This window comes from Mirounga leonina, unplaced genomic scaffold (genome assembly GCF_011800145.1).
Source record: "Mirounga leonina isolate KUSES-001 unplaced genomic scaffold, KU_Mleo_1.0 Mir_176, whole genome shotgun sequence".
Taxonomy (NCBI): Eukaryota; Metazoa; Chordata; class Mammalia; order Carnivora; family Phocidae; genus Mirounga; species Mirounga leonina.
In genome coordinates, this window is record NW_023270454.1 from 4,560,804 (window position 1) to 4,582,653 (window position 21,850).

At 37.9% G+C, this 21,850-nt stretch overlaps 1 protein-coding gene across 1 annotated transcript in view; it reads left to right on the forward strand.

The window, feature by feature from the left end:
* The window catches only part of ADAM7 (ADAM metallopeptidase domain 7), a 100,538-nt gene extending 81,768 nt beyond the window's left edge, over window positions 1–18,770 (forward strand). The window contains exons 18-23 of the mRNA XM_035023229.1: window positions 216–294; window positions 804–909; window positions 1,282–1,381; window positions 8,249–8,305; window positions 14,368–14,393; window positions 18,695–18,770. Of these exons, the coding sequence (XP_034879120.1) occupies window positions 216–294; window positions 804–909; window positions 1,282–1,381; window positions 8,249–8,305; window positions 14,368–14,393; window positions 18,695–18,770 (444 nt within the window). The remainder of the gene's footprint in view (window positions 1–215; window positions 295–803; window positions 910–1,281; window positions 1,382–8,248; window positions 8,306–14,367; window positions 14,394–18,694) is intronic.
* Window positions 18,771–21,850: the final 3,080 nt, after the last annotated feature.

A 21,850-nucleotide genomic window follows, 5' to 3' on the forward strand; every position in this document is an offset into this window, starting at 1 on the left:
TCATTCTCTTGTCCAAAGGCCATCTTCAAATTGGTTGCTTGTAACTTTGTTTGCTTATTTTTTTTTCAAAGGTTGATTCTGATACACAGTTTAGTTAATCAGTAAAAGTATGTGTGTGTGTGTGGGCATCTGTGTGTGTGATGTAGAACTAAGCAAAGTGCGGTGCAAAACACACACGTAATCTGATAAAATTATATGACTGATTGCTCTTCCAGGTGGTTGGCCATGAACTTGAGTGCCAGTGTGAGGAAGAACAGGAACATGTGGACTGGGGAGAAAACTTCAATGTTACCAGTGAGCATCCTAGAATATAATATCTTACATATATCAAAAGCCTAGACAACGAGAAAGCTTTTTGCCTTATTTCTGAAACCTAATATGTATATGTTGTGTTTCTGTGTGGATTTGCACAGTATTTTAATTATTTTGTGTATTAAAATAGCCAAATTTGAATTTACAACAACTGTCTTTTAGAATCAATATATCTTCTTCTAGTTAAATTTGGATTAGATCTTCTAAGAACCCATAACGCAATAAGGCCTTTTCTATAGTCAGTTAGTAACTGACAGTCAAAACATTTCCTGCTGATTGTGGTTCTTAAACATAATGGAGTCTTGGGTGGATTGTCAATGTCTAATACAGATGATAATTTCTCTAATGTCTTGGTCTTTATATTTAAAAAAAAAAATTGGAGGAAGGGGGAATTAAAATCCTTTAAGGAAGGGAGAAGCTGGATTGCAACAGCTCAGTTAATATGCCACTGTTGATGTCCTGGCTAAAGCTTATGTTTTTTAATGTTGCAGATATATCCATCCTGGTTGTTGTGCTTGTCCTGGTTATTATTGGTGTTGGGGTAGTCGTATTATTAATTCATTACCAGAAATGTATTAAGTTGAAGCAAATTCAGAGGTATGTATTTTCTATGTGTTGAAATGGGACCATTACTGAGAATATATAAGCTTTATCACCACTGATGGTACTCCATGGGGGAGAAGTATAACCCTTTACTGAGGTCAAAGTAAGAGTAACAGTAAATCGAGCTTTTACATATTTATGTTTTCATCTCCAAATGCTTATCCCAGTGGGGTTCCTAAACTTCTCTACACACTGGAATCATAGGGATTTTTTTTTTAAAGAATGCTAATTTTAGTTCCTACCTCAGATTTAATTGTTACAGGGTGTAACTTGAGTATCAATCTTTTAGAAATCTCCTAGATGATTAAATATTAACCACAGAGTTATCCTATCGCTTATGACAATATTCAATTTCCTTCTTGACAGCCCACCTAGAGATACACTGGGAGTGGAGAATAAAGGATACTTTGGTGATGAGCGGCAGGCAAGAACTGAGCCAATTTTACCTGATATTCATCCCCTCCATGTAAGAAAATGCCATTTGCAATAGTTAATTACTTGATTTAAAAAGAAGTTGCACGTGTTTTTGAAGTGGAACTAGGCCTAATCTAAGTGACATGGGAGAAGCAAAAGAACAGTTTAACATAATTCCACACCAATGTAGCCTTCAATCTACCTGTGGGCAAGGAAAAGATGGCAGGACACAAGCAAACCAAGACTCTATTTTAGAGCAGCATATATTAGTGAAATAAAATATTGATTTGTGCACTATTGGAAAATTTACAAACATAAACTATATTTTGGAACATAAAACAAGTATTTTTTTTAAAGATTTTATTTCTTTATTTGAGAGAGAGAGAGAGCACAACCAGCAGGGAGGTGGGGCAGAGGGAGAGGGAGAAGCAGACTCCCCGCTGAGCAGGGAGCCCAACACGGGGACTCAGTCCCAGGACACTGAGATCATGACCTGAGTTGAAGGCAGACGCTTGACTGACTGAGCAACCCAGGCACTCCGGGACAGAAAACAAGTCTTAACAAATTTAAAAGAATTGCTGTTATACAAAATATGTTCTCAAAATAAAATTTTATTAAAAACCAGTAACAGAAAAATATTGGGAAAATCCCCAATTGAAAATTAGATAACAAATTCTAAAGAACACTTGGGTCAAATAAAAACTCAAAAGGGAGAATAAAAAATAAAGGAAAATGAAACAAAACATACCAAAATTTGTGGGAAATAATGAAATCAATAATTAAAGGAAAGTTTATAGCACTAAATGCTTATGTTAGAAAAGAAGAAAGGTATCAGATTGATGATATCAGCTTTTATTTTTAAGAAACCAAAAAATTAAAAAAAAAAGAAAAAGAAAAGCAAATAAAGCTCCATGCAAGTAGAGGACAGGAAAATAATAAATACTGGGCACCAATGAAATTGAAAACAAAACAAAACAAAAATCACGTAAGAAAAAAATGAAAGCAAAATTGTTTTCTACAAATTAATAAATCTTACAAATTTCCAGTCTGAGCAGAAAAACGTAAAAGAGTCAGCATGACTATCAGGAATCATAAAGTGACATCACAGGAGAGCATACCCTTATTAAATTGACAATATTTTGAATATGAAGATTAATTTGGAAAATTATAATTTTAATATATTTGAGTGTAATTAAATAGTGAACTTTTTGACAGTTGCAAATCATCAAAGCTTTTTCATGAAAAAATAAACTAAATAGTTCTGTATGTAACAGAGAAAACTGAATTTGTAGTAAACACCTTTCCACAAAAAAAATGGTGAATTCTACCAAACATATATATAATGATGAAATAATACCAATTGTACATAAACTTTTCCAAAAAATGGGAGAGAATCCACACTTCCCAACTGCTTTTATAAGGAAAGTATTTTTCTGTTATACACCTAGAGAAAAGCATTACAACAAAGAAAACTATTTGCCAATACTTCTAATAAATATGTGTATAAATATTAAATTTTAGCCAATTGAATTTCACAATGCATAAAATGGATAATGCATTGTGACCAGATGAGGTTTATCCTAGGAATGTAACATAAAGTTAACATTAAGGAATCAATCAAGCTAATTCACTGTATTATTTTACTAAAAGTAAAATCATGATCATCTCAACAGATGCAGGAAAAGTATTTGAAAAAAAATCTAATATATATTCCTGATAAAACTCAGTCAACTAGGAATATAAGGAAACTTTCTGAACCTGATGGAAGTATCTACCAAGAAACCTAGAGCTACTATCGTATTTGTGGTTAAAAAACTGAATACTTTTCCTAAATATCAGGAACAAAGCAATGATGTCCACTGCCACCACTTCAATTTACCATTTTACGTGAGATTATAGCCATACAATAAGGAAAAAAAAAATAGAAAGAAAAAAGTAAACTGTTTTGATTTGCTGAAGACACAATCATCTATCAAAAATCTGATAGTAAATAGGGGCGCCTGGGTGTCTCAGTCGTTGGGCGTCTGCCTTCGGCTCGGGTCGTGATCCCAGGGTCCTGGGATCGAGCCCCGCATCGGGCTCCCTGCTCCACAAGAAGCCTGCTTCTCCCTCTCCCACTCCCCCTGCTTGTGTTCCCTCTCTCGCTGTGTCTCTCTCTCTGTCAAATGAATAAATAAAATCTTTAAAAAAAAATCCTATAGTAAATAAAAGTGAATTTAGTAAGATTTTAGGATACAAATTCATACGCAAAAACTTATTGTGTTTCCATATATAAACAATGAACAATCTGAAAAACAAAATGAAACCACAAAATGACATTTACAGCAGCATCAAAAATATGAAATACCTAAAGATAAAGCTGACAAAATATGTAGATAAAAAACTATAAAATATTGATGAGAAAAATTTTAAAAGACCAAAATAAATGGAGGAAATACACTGTTGTTGAGTCAGTTCTCTGCAAATGGATCTATAAATTCAAAACAATAATCAAAGAATTGGCAAGAGTTTTTGTAAAACAAATAAATTTAACAAGGATATAAGAACAATAAATGAAAATTAATTATATTTCCATATACTAGTAACAAATAATGTGGAAATAAAATCAAAAATAAAATTTGAAATAGCACCAAAAATGTGAAATATTTAAAGATACTTCTGACGAAATATGAACCAGAACTATATATGGAAAATGTCAATATGCTGCTGAGAAAAATTTTAAGACCTAAATAAAAAGGAGTATATGGATTCACGTGTATATTAATATATTGATCGGTTGCCAGTTGATTTGCTAATTGATTCCTTACAAAGGTGCAAAGGAAATTCAGAGGAGAGAGAACAGTCTTTTCATAAATGGTGTTGGAGCAACTGGATATCCGTATGTACAAAGACTAACCGTGATCCATTCCTCAAACCAATAACAAAATTAACTCCAACTGCAATATACACAGAAATATATGTATTTTTTCCCAGTAAAAATTTAAATAAAAAAATGTACAAACTAAATTATAGTGTTGAGAGGTAAATATTTGGGGGGTAAACATACAATGACATGCAAGAGCGAGTTCATTATTTTAAGTAAGGAATGTGGCTAATTTGAGGGGTGGCAGTAGTGATAGGAAACTTGAAATGGCAAAGTTTTATTTCTTAACCAAGGCAGTGATTTCAAGGATATTTACCTTAAATAGTTCATTAAGCCATAAACCTGTTGTGTGTGTTTTATCTGTATTATATTTTCCTGTGAAATGATTAAAAATAAAGGACAACAATACCAATTACTAGTGGGGATATGGACAATGAAAACTCTCATACACAATTAATAAGAGTTTAAACAGTACAGCTATGGGGGAAATTGGTACTAAGTATTAAAACTGATCATACATATACCCTATGACACAGCAGTTCCTGTCATATGAATACACCCAACAGAAATCCATACATGTATATGGGAAAACATTTAGAATTATGTTGCAGTAGCATTATTTGGAAAAAGTGAAAACAATAAAAATGTCTAATAAGAGTGAAAGGGATGAACAAAATGCTATATACTCATACAATGGAACATTACAGAGAAGGCGTGATAAATGAACTACTGATATCGACCACATGAATAAATCTCACAAACACACTGTTAAGATGTCAAATCCAAAAACACACTGTATGACTCAATTTTTATCAAATTCAAGAACTGGCAAAGCTAATCTATGGTATTAGAAGACAGGGTAGTGATTACCGCAGGGAAGAGAGAATCTTCAGAGAAGGAGATAAAGTTTTATTTTTTGATTCTGGGCAACTTTGAGCAACTTTCGTTGCTCATTTGTGAAAATCCATCCTCTACACTTGTATATGTGCATTTCTTTGTGTATATTTTACACTAAAGGAAAAGTTGATTGAAATCACAGCTTTAGCAATATATGAAGACCTAAGAGAAAAACAGTAATCTTGCAGAAGTCCCTACAATTAGTGGCTTGTTTACTACCTTTAACAACAGCTATGATTTCTAGTGCATTCAGCTCATTGAAAAAAACTGTAAGTGTCCAAATTAAGAAGGTACAAAGTCATTCCCTTAAAAAAAATTAACCATTGAAGAAAGCATTATTGATAGGACAATATTGATGAAATTACCCAGTAGGACTGTCTTGAAGGAAGGAATATAAGCCTTAAATTCAGAGGCTAAGTATTAGCTGACCATTATTAGATGCAAATGCAAATGAAAATATGATAATGCTAGTATTTTTAAGTTAGGATTTTTTTTGGTTAGTGGTGGCCTGGTAACACAGCTCCAAAGATTTTGAATGCTTTGCTCCAACCCTACGTGTCACATAAGCCCTGTGTTTCTTACTTCACAATATTGCAGAACATGCTCCCGCTCGACCCCCAGAAATACATATATGCTTCTACTGAACTTCACTCGAGTATTTAAGGATGGTTAATCTTTCTCTGGTTGTATGATGGTTTATTATTTTTTATTATGCCAATGATGACCCCAAGATGATAAAGCAAGTCTTAATTGTCCACTGGAATGGATGGAAAATATTGTGTGATAATTTTTTAAGCTTACACTTAGATTTGTTGATATGAACAACACGATGTGAATATCAATCTTGTATATTTGCCTTGAGGTTTAAATAAGAAACTATGTAAAGGTACTTATCACAGTGTTTGCTAAATATTAGTACTTAATATGTATTAACATGCTTCATGAATTCATATGAAAAACAGTTGCGCTCCTGGGAAATGAGAGTCTGGTGAAAAGTGGCCTGAGTATGGGATCAATGATACATATTCACAGAAGTCAACCAGAGGTTCACATAGAGACCTTGGGGCATATTTGTTTCATTTCCAGAATGCAAGTTCCTTAATGATAATTTTAGTTAAATGAGGGAAAGTAAAAGAGGAACTTAACAAATATTTGTTAGATATATAAATAAATTAAATTCACTATTAATGGTATATGTGCCATAATATGTTATAAACACAGGTTGTATAGTGTGGCATCGAATCTCACATTTAAGCTTTTTGTATTATTTGTTATAAAGTCATATAAATAACAGTGATTTAGCTGATGCTTGTTTGACACATTAGTTACCCATCAAAGGCCAGTTTTCAGGAAAATTGTGGTTTGGGAAGGGTCTTTTGATGTCCTTTCCCTGTTACATTAATGATGCTTAGTTATTTTTTTTTTCTCTGGCACCCAGAACCTCTCCTAGGTAGGTCTGCTTTCCACTGGATCATGCTTTCTAGTTGTATTAATGTCCACTAGGTGTTAACAGAAAATACTTTAAAGAGGATAACCTCATCCAGGCATATCTGTAAGTTCTGGAGGTCCTCAAAGACCTTCAACGTCCAAAAAGGATGTAGCTGGTTATGGAATTTCAGACATTCGGACAATTCAATTAAGATTTGGAGGCTGAAAGACTTGCCTTGCACAATTTCCTCATAACTCATAAAGAAACTCCCATTCTTCTCGAATTAAGTTTGTTTTATAAGTTCTTAGACTCCTTCATTATAAGAGAATAACCTAGGGAAGAATATTGTTCCCATGTGTTTTAATATTTGTACATTACTGGGTTGTATTCCAGAGAGAGCTAGACAATTTATACTGTGCACTTAGGAAATAGTCATACTTGCTTGAACACTAATTGCAGGTTAATAGTATCTCTTTTCACTAGCAAAGAACTGCAGAGTCCTTGGAGAGGCTTCCAACCAGTTTTTCAAGTCCACACTACATCACACTGGTATGGCCCCTTATCTCCTTTTTGTTGGTTGTACTGATTTGTGGCCATTTCAATAATAATATTGGTGCCACTTAATCCTTTGCTGGTTCTTTGAATACGTCCAATAATATAACATAGCTCTCTGATTTGAGGCAGAAATAAGACAGGTCCTATTTTTGGCAGGGCTAGGATTAGTTTGAGAAGAGCATGAGAAGTTATGCTTGGTCATGCACAGTCAGATACTACCTTTAGGTAAAATATTGACATTGTGTTCATCATGAACTCTTGGGAATTAATTTTGATTTTTTAAAACAATGCATTAACACATTATTTATCACAATTACTGAGTTTGTTTGTGCCCCTCAAATGGTGCTTTTGAGATGAAAGCCTCACTAACTCTACCCTACCCCCAACCCTGGTTCTCAGGGGTCAAAACCCACTGATGGCTTCCCATGGGACTTTATCAGCCCAAGGGCTTTCCACTGACTGAGGTGTATTCCCTGATCAGTATTAATGAAAGAGAAACACATTAGCCAAATTAGCATGCAAATGCCTTAGAGACTGAGTCAAAAAAAAGAGTTATTACAGGAGCTCTAGGATCTCCTGAACTTCTAGAGTCTCTATATCTGCATCTGTATCTTCAAGGTCTGTAGTAGAGCTGGGCACTGAAATCACCAAGATTCTCAACTATGTATTTTTTTTTAAATCAACAATTCTCATTATGCTTTCTTTATTAATGGCGAAAAGGGTGTGATTAAGATAGATTTCAGTCTGTGGTTCCACAGAATTGTCCCATCACACAAAAGGATCTCAGAGTATGCCCTACAGTTGGGGTGGAGCTGAATAAGAATTTCTCCCCAATATCCACTCAACCAGTACAGTCCATTTTTATATATTGTTTTTACTGGGATTTCAACAGATATGTTTTCTCAATGAAAGCCCTAGTGCTTGAAAAATGTTTAGAAATCTCTTACTAAATACACTGTTGGAGGATCCACCACAAAGTTTACAAAGAAAAATGGTTTCTGATAAGACCTCACTGGCCAGAACCATCCCCCACCCTCTCCCATAGCAATTTACAAACTTTCTTAGATTTTTCATGGATCAAGAAGAGATGGTCTGCATATGTATGTGTTCGTGTGTAAGTGTCTATGCATGATATCTGGTACAGTTCCTGACACAACAAAGTTTATTTATTACAGAAACCTGCAAATAAAGATCCAAGAGGAATCGCTGATCCAAATCAAAGTGCCAAAATGGTAGGTTCCTGTGACAGATGGTACCACCCCCCCACACACACTTTTTAATTTTTCAAATGTTAGCATTCTTTGTGTTCTTTACATACTCATTGATTGAATAGGGACACCCTCTGTACTTATCAGAAGAATAGGATGGTTGGAATTGTTTTCTCTGATATGCTAACATTTCTAACAGATAATTCAGCAGCACGTGTTTCAGCCCCAGCATTTCTGACCTGACCACAGGAGCAAGCTAGAATTTGATAGCGTCAGAGTCTCAACACATGTTAGACATAAGAAAAACAAGGCTTTTCTTGTCAAGAAAACAACTTTTCTTGCCCAGGGTGTACGCACTTATGGGTTTTCATGAAGGATTCTAAAGAACATAATAGCACTGGTAATTAACGAGAAGGTACATTCCTCATGAACAGTTATTTCATGATGGTTTCATCAAAGTTTCACTTACCCAATCAATAACTAACTGTATCTGAGGGATGATTTCACTCTTGAATTGCTATGGCTATGTTAGAAAACTTATCAAAAAATTGTGATTTTTGTCAAAAGGAGACAAAATGAGCATTGTTTGGCTACATTTCAGAGTTCATTCATCCATTCGTTAATTTCTGTTGAGTTTCTACAATGTACTGGGTTAATGTGAAGCTTCCTCCCACAAAACTTTCTCTGTTGGGATGGGGAAGGAAGGACATTTCTAATGGTCCTTCCTACTCATAATGATGGACCTGCCTCATACTGAAGAGTGGAGAGAGATGCTCCTTAGTGCAAGCAAACTCTTTGACTTCCTGTAATGAAAAACAAAATGATTTTCTTTCTTCTGATAGGCTTGTTCATTTTATAATGACTGTTTAATTAGCCATGTCTAAGGAGATCTGGAAAAATGTGAATAAATGCAGTACAGCAGAATCCAGAAAAGTTACTGTAATTAGCAGATAAAAATGAGTAACTGAAACATAACATGCTTAATAGACTTTAGAGAAAATAACTTCTTTTTAACCATCTGTTTCTATTTAGAGCTTGAAATTGGATATCCAAAATGGCTGTGCAAGGCTAGGTTGAGAATTCTGGCAGAAAGATCTTCACAACCTTCCCTAGATATTTGCTACACAAACCTCTGGCAGTTTTTCAAAAGTTCTTTATCAAGACAGAAAATGTTAACAAGAAACAACTTCTTTCTATAATATTTACCTATAAAATTTACAACCTGTAGTGTAGACATATGCTACAAAAAAATTCTTAAAGTTTTTCCAATGTTTTTTAACCTAATACAAAAATAGTCTCCTTGCTCTAGTGTTTCCCTAAAAAAAAGTCAACCTAGTTACTTTAAAAAGACTCAAAACCTTGAGGATATTAAATTATACCCCCGAGTCTAAGAAGCAAAACATTGCTTATAAAAGGTTATTTCTTTGGGAGCATAAAACTACTTACCCCAATTGGAATCTGACATGATTACCACTAATTCTGGTTTAAAAGAAATTTTCTCCTGCAGAAGTATCAAGAAATTCAATGCAGGAAGTCATCTGATTCCACTAAATAATTAAAAGGTAGATGGCTGTCTGGCTTATGTCCTATCAGTGAAGGAGGCAGAATAGTCATCTTAACTTTAGAGTAGTTCTTAAAATTGTCGTGGCAGCAAAGGAAGACATGAAGTGCTCCTGGTTAAATTCCTGGACTCTAATTCTAAACTCTCAAATTTCTAGAATTCCTTATGAACCTGACAGAAGTCAGGGAATTATAAGAATTTCAGAAAATTAACTCCATCAGAGAAGAAATACTCACAATTCCTGTGAAGTGCTTGTGATATCTTTATAATACACAGATTTGAGCACTTACTGTGTAATTTCTGTGCCATCTCTACCCCTCCCTGATGATGATGTATGGGGCTTGCCCAGAAATAATTTCAGCTGTTTCTTACAAAAATGTTTCCCAACATGTTCTCTTGTGTTCTATGTTTTCTTTTTGTTACCTCTTAAAGCTATATGCAATTGTTTTTTTCATTTACTGAAATGAAGTTTTCAAGTGTGAAATGAGAATTTTCTGATTCAATAAATAAAGGCTGCAAATCAAGGAAGAAAGCTGGTTGTTCTTGATGAAACTCTTCTTGCTATTTTGACTAGTTGATGGGAGGACAGAGTGAGATCGGCAAAGGACAACAGGGACTCAGCACTTTATTTATTTGAGAGAGAAAGTGTGTGTGCAAGAACAGTGAGAGTTAGAGGAAGAGGGAGAGAGAGAGAGTCTCAAGCAGGCTTGAAGCCCAGCATGGAGCCTGACTCGGGGCTCAGTCTCACGACCCTGAGATCACGACCTGAGCCAAAATCAAGAGTTGGACGCTTAACAGACTGAGCCACCCAGGCGCCCCTAGTGAGCTTTTAATAAACATTTATTGTTCTAATTAAAGCCATCCGTTTAAGAAAGAATATTGGCGATTGCATACTGAAAGTGAAAGAAGCTAATTTAAATGTTTCATGCAAGTTTGTGAAAAAAAGAAATTCTGTGTCACATATATTGGCCTCATGAAAGCAAACAATAGTCCTCCAATGTCCTAAATGGACAGTCACATATTTGTATTTGCTTGAACAATACATATGTTGATGAATAATATATATTTTGGTGATATGTTATTCCCCCTATAAAAGGATCAGCTTCTTGATTCATTATTTTTCTTACTGTTCTCATATTTCTTCCAAAAGACTCACCATCCCCTTTGCCTTGAGTTCCACATTCAGCCAACTACTAATTTCTAGTGATTTGATTTTTTTTCAAATTTCTTCTCTCTCTCCAATTATGTCTGGTACCACCTGAGTCCTCCGGCTTCATTGCTTCCTGCCTAGATAATCACTCTGGATTTCCAATCTTCTCCTCTGTTCTTCAGATAATCCCAGAAGCCTTCTGACAGTTAAGCTCCTTTTTTATTTTAGGGAATATTCTCCATGCTTGCCCCTATTACTTATCTGAGCCCCTGGAGACTTGACCTACACTTCTTTCAGATGCTACTACTATGTGTTCTATTTCTTAGGGATCTTCTCCTTTCAATACCGTCTGCAGATTAGGAAGCATCTTCATGGTTTCTCCCTACTAGTGGTCCCTTGTAGGTCCAATGCCATCCCTGGTTATGGAGCCAATTATGATTTGAATTATGATATTAGCCCTAATATTTCTGGCTTTTGTCACCTCTGAGAGTTTGAGTCCTTTCCTTTGAATGAAGAGTTGCGGACATAACTCGTGTTGTGAATGGACGGACCCACTGGACCTACAGTCTAAGGACCTCTGTCTTCCTCCTCAGCCCTGTGAGCTTCTTGCTGCCCACCCCATACACAGAGAACCCTTCCTGATGCTGGAACTTGCCTCAGTGAAGACTGAGCTTGTTAAAGCTCTGGGATGTTATGCTTGAGGGTAGTGAGTTACTCTCTGCATCTGGGTCACTCTATCCTCTGCCCTGGATGAGGTGGATTTATCTGGAAACTAATGAAGCTTGAGTTTCAGAGACATGTACTGCCCCTTTTAAGACCTTTTATCTAATTTTGTATTAACATTTTTTAATGATAGTGGGCTGGCTGGTTTGGGCTGGGAAAAAAGACCTCAGATGATTTATCAGCAATAGTGACTATACCTAAAGGGCAATTAGGACAAAGATGCCCCTGGGCTGGGCTGGGATGGTGATGCCAGCAAGGGCAAGGAGAGGACCAGCCAGAAATGGGGGAATGAGAGCACATGGCAGGTGTGAGGAGCTCTCCACAAACCCCAGGCTAAGTAGAGAAAGGCTGGCGTGGGGGTGAGTCCCCAGAGAGCACCACTGAGAGGAAAATCCAAAATCCAAGAGAGGAGTGAAAACGGACTGAACTTTGGCTATGTTCCCCAACCCATTCACAGATCATGACTGAGGACCCAAGCTCTACTGGTTCACAGAATTTGAGCAAGACCTCTGCCCGAATCACTGAGCACTGAGTGAGGCAAAACCAGCGCAAGCCATAGAAAAGCAGCATAAAATACAAAAATAAGAATTAAGCCTGAGCAGAGATATTAGCAGCTGTACATTGCTGGGGGCGGAGGGTGGACAATAGATTCTGCAGTTTAAGTTTGGACAAGTCCTTTTAAACACTCAGAAAAATCGGAATTCATATTTATTGCAATATATTACCTAGATACTGTGCGAAGGAATCTCAAATATATGTTTATGTCAGTTCTGCCAGGAATGCAGCGATGGAGATCCAAAACCAAACCAAACCTAACCAGCATTCCCCATACAGCATCCATTATTCTAAATACCAACCAGGCCCGCTCAACCACGTTGCCTTTTTCTTAAGGCATCTGTGCTGCCAAATGATTATAGAATTTAAAATGTGCTTGGGATGTGCTAAAATTGGGAAGTCGTATTCTTAAAAAAAACAAAAACAAAAACAAAAAACCGGTGATCACTTCCCTATCCGGGCGCAAATGTGTGGCGGGGCAGTCAGCACCCCACAACCCATCGATGAAGTTCCTAGAACGACCACTAGGTGGCCATAGAGCAAACTAAATCTCCTGTGAGCCCGAAACCGACCCAAGGTTTCACACTAGACCAGCAAAATCCTGACTTGAAATAAACTTACTAAGAAGTTTGTTAAACTCTGTTCTTGGTTATTAAAGACGTAACTCTGAGAGAGTTTTGCCAGATGCCACTTTTTTTCCTCGCCAGGGTTGTGGGTTGAGGTGGAAAAACAGACGGAGCCTCTGAACAAAGGGAAGCTGGGCTACAGCCTGAAAAGTTGGAATGGGGATTTTAAATTGGGAAGGTAAATCTTACTCGTTCTCAGTTCTGAAGTCCAGTCGTCTTCAAGTTAACATTTCAATAGCCCCTAAAAACCCAGTCTTCTGAAAACTACTGTGGGGGTCTACTTTGGTTTTCGTTTTTTACCACCTGTTCGTTTATTTATTTAGTTTTTCAAAGCCAGCAAATTAGCCGCTGTTGCCTTGGAAGCGGGAAGAGCTCCCCGTTTCCCCAGGGATGAGTAATGGATAGTAAATGTCAGGAAGAGCCGCAGCCCCTGAGCCTTATATGACTCTGTGGTGGGTCATTCATGACAATTGATGTTCCCCTACTAATCACCACCCAGCGGTGAGAAATATTGGTTAGACTCCTGAGCTTATTGGAAGCTTCCCGATCACTTTCTAGCAGCAGCTCAGGCTTTTAGGAAACTCAAGAGCCATTATGTAGGGAAGTGGCTGTCTCCTGGCCTTGACAGAATCCATTAATATCTTTCTCCAGGAAAAGCTGCAATTGTGAGCTATCTGTAATGGATATTGATTGCTAAGAAAAGAAGATACATAGAATCTTAAACCTCAGGGGTCTCCAGGAACAAAAGATATGGAAAGGGGGCCTTCATAGGATCCTAGGAGTGTTAGCTGGAAAGAAACAGTACCAGAACTGTCTTAGAGCTTAGGTAAGTCGATTCAAAAGCCAGCGCTTCTTGCTCAAGTATATCAGTGATTTGCTGCGAGGAGAGCAATACAGCACTTACTGAGTACATACTATTTGTCAGGCATTATTCTAAGCACTTCATATGTATTTTTTTTTTTTAAATAACCCTATGAGTTAACTACTAGTATTGTCATTTTACACTTTGAGAAAATCGAGGTCAAAAGTAAAATAATTTGCCAAAAGAGAGAGAGCTGAAGAAATAGCATAGCCAGGATATCAACCGAGGAATTCTATCTCCAGAGAGTATGCTTTCAATCACTAGCATGTTGTTTGGTGTAAGTATAATTTTGAGAGGGAAAAAGCACAGGTCCGTCCAACATTCACAGTGTGTAAAGGAAATTAATATATCTTGCTCCCATTCACATTTTCCATCCATAACCTTCCCAACCTTTGCAGCCACGGCAACAAGGATGCATGAATTTACACAGCAAGGGAAGCCAGGCAGCGGGCACCTCCCCGTTTAGCAGACGCTGGCTGCAATGCCCTTGTCTGTGTAGAACTGTATTTGGGGACGCACCCGAGACTTCAGCACCTTTCCTCATTCTCCTGGCCACTCCCAAGGGGGTGCTTGTGATACTGGAATGTTTTCTGTGTTTTACTACTTCAGGTTCTGGAAGATTCTTCTCAACCAAGGTAATGTTTTGGTTCAGTTTAGCATGCCCAGGGAAGATTCTGTTGCTGCCTCCAATGTCTGTACGCAGGAAATAAAACCGGCAGAATGATTGACTCTCAGCAGCAGCTGGTGGATTAGGGGATGGCAAGAGTCAGGAAGAGGCAGAGCCCTCTGATGAAGCCTTCTTTCGTGCTTTAAGAAAATGAAGAATGCGCCAGACGAGTGGTCACCTTTAACACGTAGGGAAAGAGAGAGTATCTACGCTACACCTGTCAGACTCCAGGCACCTGCTAGACCTTTACACATTTCTCATCTGATGCCCACTGCAAAGCTTTGTGTACTTTTCACAGAAAAGTAATACTTTTTTTTTATTGTACAGACAAGGAAACTAAGGATAAGAGGTGCTCAGACACACAGCTGTAAATGGTAAAACAGAAATCTGAACATAAGCCTCAGACCAAAGCCACAGATGGTCTGAACTCACTCCAGTTTCAAAACTGACCTATCACACACCACTGTGTCTCTGACATCACAGCTGGCCACTGAATGAATGACCTAGGAGTTTATTCCTGGGAAAGACAACTTTGATCTAGAAAAGGGGCTGGCTGACAAAATGCAGTGGGCAGGCCTGGGTTTTTGTCATAAAAAGCAAGGTATCAGTTTCATTTTTCTATCTTCTTCAGGTTTTCAAAGTGATGATTACAGGGAGAAAAAATGTTCAAAGGTCTACTGTCGTTCCAACAGAGAGGATTCACTGGACAGAAAAATACAAAGGCTTTTAGATAAATCCTCCGGCATTTAAAGTCATTCCCATACCATATATAAACTATTCCTTTCTCTCATATTATCAACATCAGCCTCTGGCTATAAGAGTACATGTTCATTACCCAGTGATGATGAAATTTAAAAACAAAAAAAAACAGAAAACTGAAGCTCTGGCTCAGGGGCATGCCTCTTCAGGTCTACCAGGGAAAGTAGCTGGATATTAATTTGATCTTAGAAATGTGTCTGATGCTCTCTCTGAAGAAGGACACAGTTTAATATATCATTATCTACTGCAGTCTTTAGGCTGGTGGAGGGAAGGAAGAAATAATCTCCCAAATAGCACATTGAGCAAATTGGATACCTCAGTATTGAGGCACTGCCAACCAATTCAGAAGAGAAAGAAATCAATCCATTCCATCTTGTTCACGCTGCTTGGTAGTTTAATAGGTTTCTATGCTGAAAATAGCACCAGCTGGACACTGTGCCATTCAATATGCCACCTTCAGAAATGAATAATCAGACACAAGCCCAATCCAGTGCCATACGGCTCCGAGTTCACTTGCAATTTCAAGTGAGAGATCACTCAGGAAGAAGCATGATGAAATGGTAGATCCACACATCATTTCCAGCCAAAGCTATAATCTTCTTCACTAGTACCCCTCAGTGACTCTTCTAAAAGCAAACATACAAAAGCTAGAAACAGAGACCAGTAGTCCTTGTAGATTTCAGAGGGAAAGAAATGATATAAAAATAACAAAATAAGTAACAAATATGGATTGATACAGTGTAGGCTCTGCTTGCTTAATTATTCATTTACTCCATCCCTCAACATGTACTCAAGGCACATTTGCTATATTTTGAGATGCTGTTCTAGGTACAGGAAGATATATGATGTAGAAAGCTATCCCCTAAGAAGCCCAAGCCTCATGGGAAAGACACACAGGCTTCTGAATGGATGGTCGTAAAATAACATGATGAAGGCACAGAGGAGGAAGGCGGAGGATGGGAACGACAAGGGAAAGGAAGAGGAGGTGTATATTATTTGGTAGAATGGAGACTCCTTCAGAAAGGCAAACGTTTATCAAGAGGTTAACAAATGTATAGGTTTGCCAAGCAGAGAATTAGCATTCCAGGGAGAATGAGCAAGTCTATGCACACCAGAGTTCGATGAGTCCGTTCGTAGTGAGTGGTTAGAATTATAAGGTCTACAGCAACGCATGAGGTGAGGGAAGGTTGAAGGTAGGCTGTGTGGGATATACTGTGCTGTGTTTATCTTAAAGGCAGTGGGAATTATTTAAGGGATTTAAATGAGAGAGACGTGATCAAACTTGTATTTGAGCAGGAAAAAGACAGTCATAATTATGAAAGGTGAATTAAAGAGAAACTAGTGGGCTGTCCAGATTAGAAAATACCAAACTTCATAGAAACCAGGGATGGTAGAAACAGAGAAAAGATTAGCTTCACATAGCTTCTTTCTTACTGAGTGAGGGACCAGTGCTGAAGTAGATGGAAAAGTTGATACTGGCTGGTCAGTTTCTGTTTCATGTAGATGAAGCTCCATTAGTTCCTTCACCCAGAAAGAATGTAAGGAGAACCAGGTCACCCTGGGGGTGATAATGAGTTAAGTTTGAGGCATTATACTGACTCTTACGTAAAGAAATATAGAGAATTAATATGACAATAAGAGCAAACTGGGAAAAACTACTCAGAAGAGTTTTCCTTTTAAAAAAAAATCATTTGGGAACACCTGGGTGGCTCAGTCAGTTGAATGTCTGACTCTCGATTTCAGCTCAGGTCATGATCTCAGAGTCCTGGGATGGAGCCCTGCTTTGGGCTCCACGCTCAGCAGGGAGTCGGCTTAAGGATTTCTCCCCCTCTGCTCCTCCCCCACTCGCATGCACGCTCGCACCGCGTGTCTTTCTCTCAAATAAATAAATAAGTCTTTAAAGAAAAAAAGAAGTGATTTAAAACTACCTATTCAATTTACTCAACTGTTGTGCTTCAAGCTGACTGACTATAGCAGAATCCAGTGTCAGTAGCACAGGGTAGATATAAAAAAGGTTCATCGAACAGTGGTTTAGAGTTAAAAGAAATGTTACATTTTTTAAGTAATGTAAAGAAAGCACAATGAGGTTAGGTAACTAGTGGAAAACACTGACGATGTCAGTAATTCTGGGAGTAGTAGCTGTTCATGCAGCACCTGGTCCCCGTCCATCCTCAGACGCACTCCTGCCTCAGAGTTCTCCCCCAAACTCCAGATTCTGTGACACAACTTATTCTGAGCCCCAGTAAAAGCCCTTCAAAGGAGAAAAGGCAAGGGAGAAGAGGCATTCTCCTTGAAAGATTCTCTAAACCATTTCTATTCAACAAAATCATCCTTGTCTCTGTCTTGAAACAATGCAAACATTTAATACCTTTTGTATATTCTATGTTTCCCCTTAAATCTTTAGATATATGAGATATAGTAACTGTTGCAATGACTTTGTCTGGTCCTTCAAAATCTTTGTCCATTCTGGTTTGGTTTTGATTGAGTTTCCTACTCATAAGGGTCATATTCTCCTACCTCTTTAATACCTGGTCTTTGTTGATTAGATGCCACCCACTGTGAATTCCACCCTTATTGGTACTGGATTTGTTTTTTTTTTTTTTGTATTCCTATACATATTCCTGAACTTTGTTCTGAAAAGCTGTTAATTATTTGGAGACAAATTTCAGGTCTTGATTTTAAAATTGTTATGCAAACCCAGAGCAGTGTTTAGTCTAGGGCTTCTGATTCCTCACTCCTAAGAAATACCGAGTACTGTACCAGATACCCTGTGAATTATGAGGTATCATAATAAAAAAAAACTAGGGAAACTTTAGATCTGCAGAGTTCCATTTCTGTGCAGCCCTCTCCCTGCCTGGTACTTTCTCCTGTGCAGTAGCCCTACCACTACTCCATCTCCTCAGCTCTGCCGGGCTCCTCTTCCTTTTTTTTTTAAAGATTTTATTTATTTACCTGAGAGAAAGAAAGAGCACAGGCCGGAGGGGGGAGAGGCAAAGGGAGAAGCAGACTCCCCACTATGCAAGGAACCCAATGCAAGGCACCTGGGTGGCTCAGTTGGTTAAGCGACTGCCTTCGGCTCAGGTCATGATCCTGGAGTCCCGGGATCGAGTCCCGCATCGGGCTCCCTGCTCGGCAGGGAGTCTGCTTCTCCCTCTGACCTTCCTCCCTCTCATGCTCTCTGTGTCTCATTCTCTCTCTCTCAAATAAATAAATAAAATCTTTAAGAAAAAAAAATTCTTAAAAAAAAAAAAAAAGGAACCCAATGCAGGACTTGATCCCAGGACCCTGGGATCATGACCTAAGCTGAAGGAAGATGCTTAACTGACTGAGCCACCCAGGTGCCCCTGGGCTCCCCTTCCTTTGTGATGCAGCCTGGAAACTCTCAAGGCATTGAGCCTGGAAACCATGTAGTTTGGCGGTTTTGCTTCCAGTTTCTCAACCATACTTCATTGTTTGCCATCTTATGTCTTGAAAACTGTTGTATCATACATTTTATGCTTTATGTTTTAGTGGATGTTATAGGTGGGAGGGTGAATCTGGCCAGTTTGCTCCAGTTAATCCTTGGTTGGATATAAGAGAAGAATGAAGTAGAATTGCAACTTTTCTTTCTGGCAATATAGTGAACTAGAAACCTAAAGAAATGTACCTGGAGCAAAATACCCAAAACGTTTTGGAAAACTTTATTTTTTTCCTAATTCATTGCTGCACTTATAAGAAAGCAAAGGAAATTTTGAATCCAGGAATGATGAGAAATGTGAATTCAGAGATGTAAGCTAGATAAAAGCCACTTTAATGACAAATTCAATTTTTATCTCACAGTCAGGGTCCTATGAACAGGATGTGACATTTTTGAAAATTACAAAGCAGAGTTGGAATTACATCATCAGGAGCAAGAATCAGTTGAAAAATAACAGCAGATTAAAATATCCAAATATAATTGATGTTGGAATTAACAGATTCAAAATATAAAATAGGCACATGTATTTAAAGAGTTAAAAGACCAGAAAACAAGAAACAAAATAAGAAATAAGAAACAAAAATAACCCATAGATTTAAATATATACATAAAGTAATTAAAATTAAAAATACAATGGTTGTGTTCAGCAGCATATTGGATATAACCAAAGAGAGAATTAGTGAGCTTTATGACAGTTGTAAAGAAATTATCCAGAATGCAGCATAATGAGATAGGATTGAGGGAAAAAATGAAAGAATAGTTTGAAGACATAGAAGGAAGTGAAAAGATTTAACCTCTATCTGGCTATAGTCCCAAAGTAGACAATTGAGAAAACAGAGGGACATTACTCATAAAATTATGGTTAAATATTTCCCAGTAGAAGGAGAAAGAAGGAGATGGGAAGGAAAAAAAAAAGGGGGGGGGATCAAAACTAGAGCATGTGACTGCCCAGATGTAAAGTACCTGTCTTAGAAGTTGGAGTGAAGTTTCAAATCATCAGGTATAAAGGGAAGAACTCAAAACCTCCAGAGGGAAAATACAGGCTATCAAGAAAGACGGAAGAATCAAGGAGACATTATATTTCTCAGTGCAGTACAGGAGGTTAGGAGAAAAAAATGATCAAGATCTTCATATGTTGAGGGAAAATGTTTTTCAAACCTAGAAGTCTAAACTCAGCCAAACTTAATAATCAAGATGAACATAGAATAGACATTTTCACCGTACAAGTTATCCAAATTTTCCCTGTTGTTTACTTACAGGAAGGTAGCAGAGGATGGGCTTCAAAATTGTAAAGAGTAAAGGGATAAAGGAGACAAAAGATTTGGTAAACAGATGAGTCAACACAGTGGAAAAGCAAAAGGAGTTTCCCAGAGGTGGGTGAAGGGAAGTCTGCTGTGCTAAGGAGCCCTGGGGAGCAGCTCTCAGATCCCAGCAAGATCACAAACAGCTCCAGAAGAGATGTCTCCAAGAGGAAATCAACAAAAGAGGAGGACCTGGTTGAGAACAAGGTGTCTCTATCATTCTGAGATGTGGTTTCTGGTTCTTCTGGAGCAGTGGTTCTCAATAAGGATGATTTTTTCTTCCTTAGTAGACTTTGACAATGACTGGAGACATTTTTGGTTGTTGCAATGAGATGGGGATATGCTGGTGTCAAGTAGGATGAGGCCAGTGATGCAGCTGAACATCCTACAATGCACAGGACAGCCTCCTGCCCTTCACTATCCCATCAAAGAGTTCTAAGACCAAAATATCAGTAGTTCCAAGGTCAAAAAACCCTGTCCTGGAAAGTTTAGGACAAAAATTGTAGAGGAGTCTATTTTAATTCCATGGGGGAAAAAAAGGACAAGGAAAGAAATGTAATCACATATACTATACTGGTCAAATATGAGCAATATTTAAAACAGTTGTGTTATAACTATTTTGGACTAATTAGGAAACAGAAGTGGTGAGAGAAAGCACATAAAAGAGATATGAATCTTTATCTCTCTTAGCTGGAAGAGAGTAGATAATTCCTAAAACCAACGTATGTACAAATGGAAGTATAAGTAACTTATTTAGAAACAGGGAGGTAGCTGAGAGTGGAAATAACCTACAGAATTGAATGTTTAGTATGTAGTAAATGGAAACCAACATTGGGAAAGCATGGGGCAGAGGCTCCTGTCTTTCATTATAAATCTTTAAATATTATTTGATATTTGGAACCATGTTTTAATGAAAAAAAATTTTAAAGCAGGTACAGCAACCATCCATCATGAGATTCAGTAATCTAATCAAGAAATTAAGAGTTCTGGTTCATATAAATGAGTAAGCTACTTAGACAATTTTGATGAAAATTTAATATCTTTATTTTCTGATGGACATGCCAAGAGATGCATTTTTTCTGACCTTCACTGTAATTTTTCCCCATTACTTCGAATTGGTTTCCCCTACTGGAGAACTCAGGCAGGCAGGCTGAAGCAGTGCATTCCGGGGTTGATTCAGTAAGCAGCAAGACGGTCCCATCATCATCCTAACATGGTGCCAGAAGGACAATGTAAAATTGCAACTGGGGGACAAAATTGAGGCTGCTCCGAAGAGAGATGGGCAAAGCAGGTCCTCCACCCTATAATAGAGGAAGCATCGAGAGCCCGCCTATTGAAATCAACTGGAATGAAGAGTGCAGTAATTTGGGGAGAACTGGCTGGAATGAGGGAAATAGGAGGTGGTCTAGAATAATTCCAGAGATGGGAGTCCTTGTCCCACCGCTAAGCTCGTATGAATTCTCCGTATGTCGACATTTGGGAGTTCACCCATTAAAGGGGCTAGGATGTAAAAGAACATCAGATGATCAGATGAAGGGAGGACTCAAAAATTAAACAAATACACATACACACACACAAGTAAATTATTCTCATTTTGTCCCAAAGATTTATTTATTTATTTATTTATTGAGAGAGAGAGAGCGTGTGCGTGAGTGGGGAGGGGGCAGAGAATCTTCAAGCAGACTTCTTACTGAGCACAGAGCCAGACACAGGGCCCCATCTCACGATCCATATCGTGAGATCATGGCCTGAGCCGAAACCAAGAGTCGGACGCTTAACCAACTGAGCCACCCAGGCACCCACAGCCTCTGTGAGCCACTCAAATCAGTGAAACAGATGAGATTACCAGTCCGCAAGTGATCAAGATAAAACCCTTCTTTGCTGCTGTGCTAAATCAGCATCATTGTA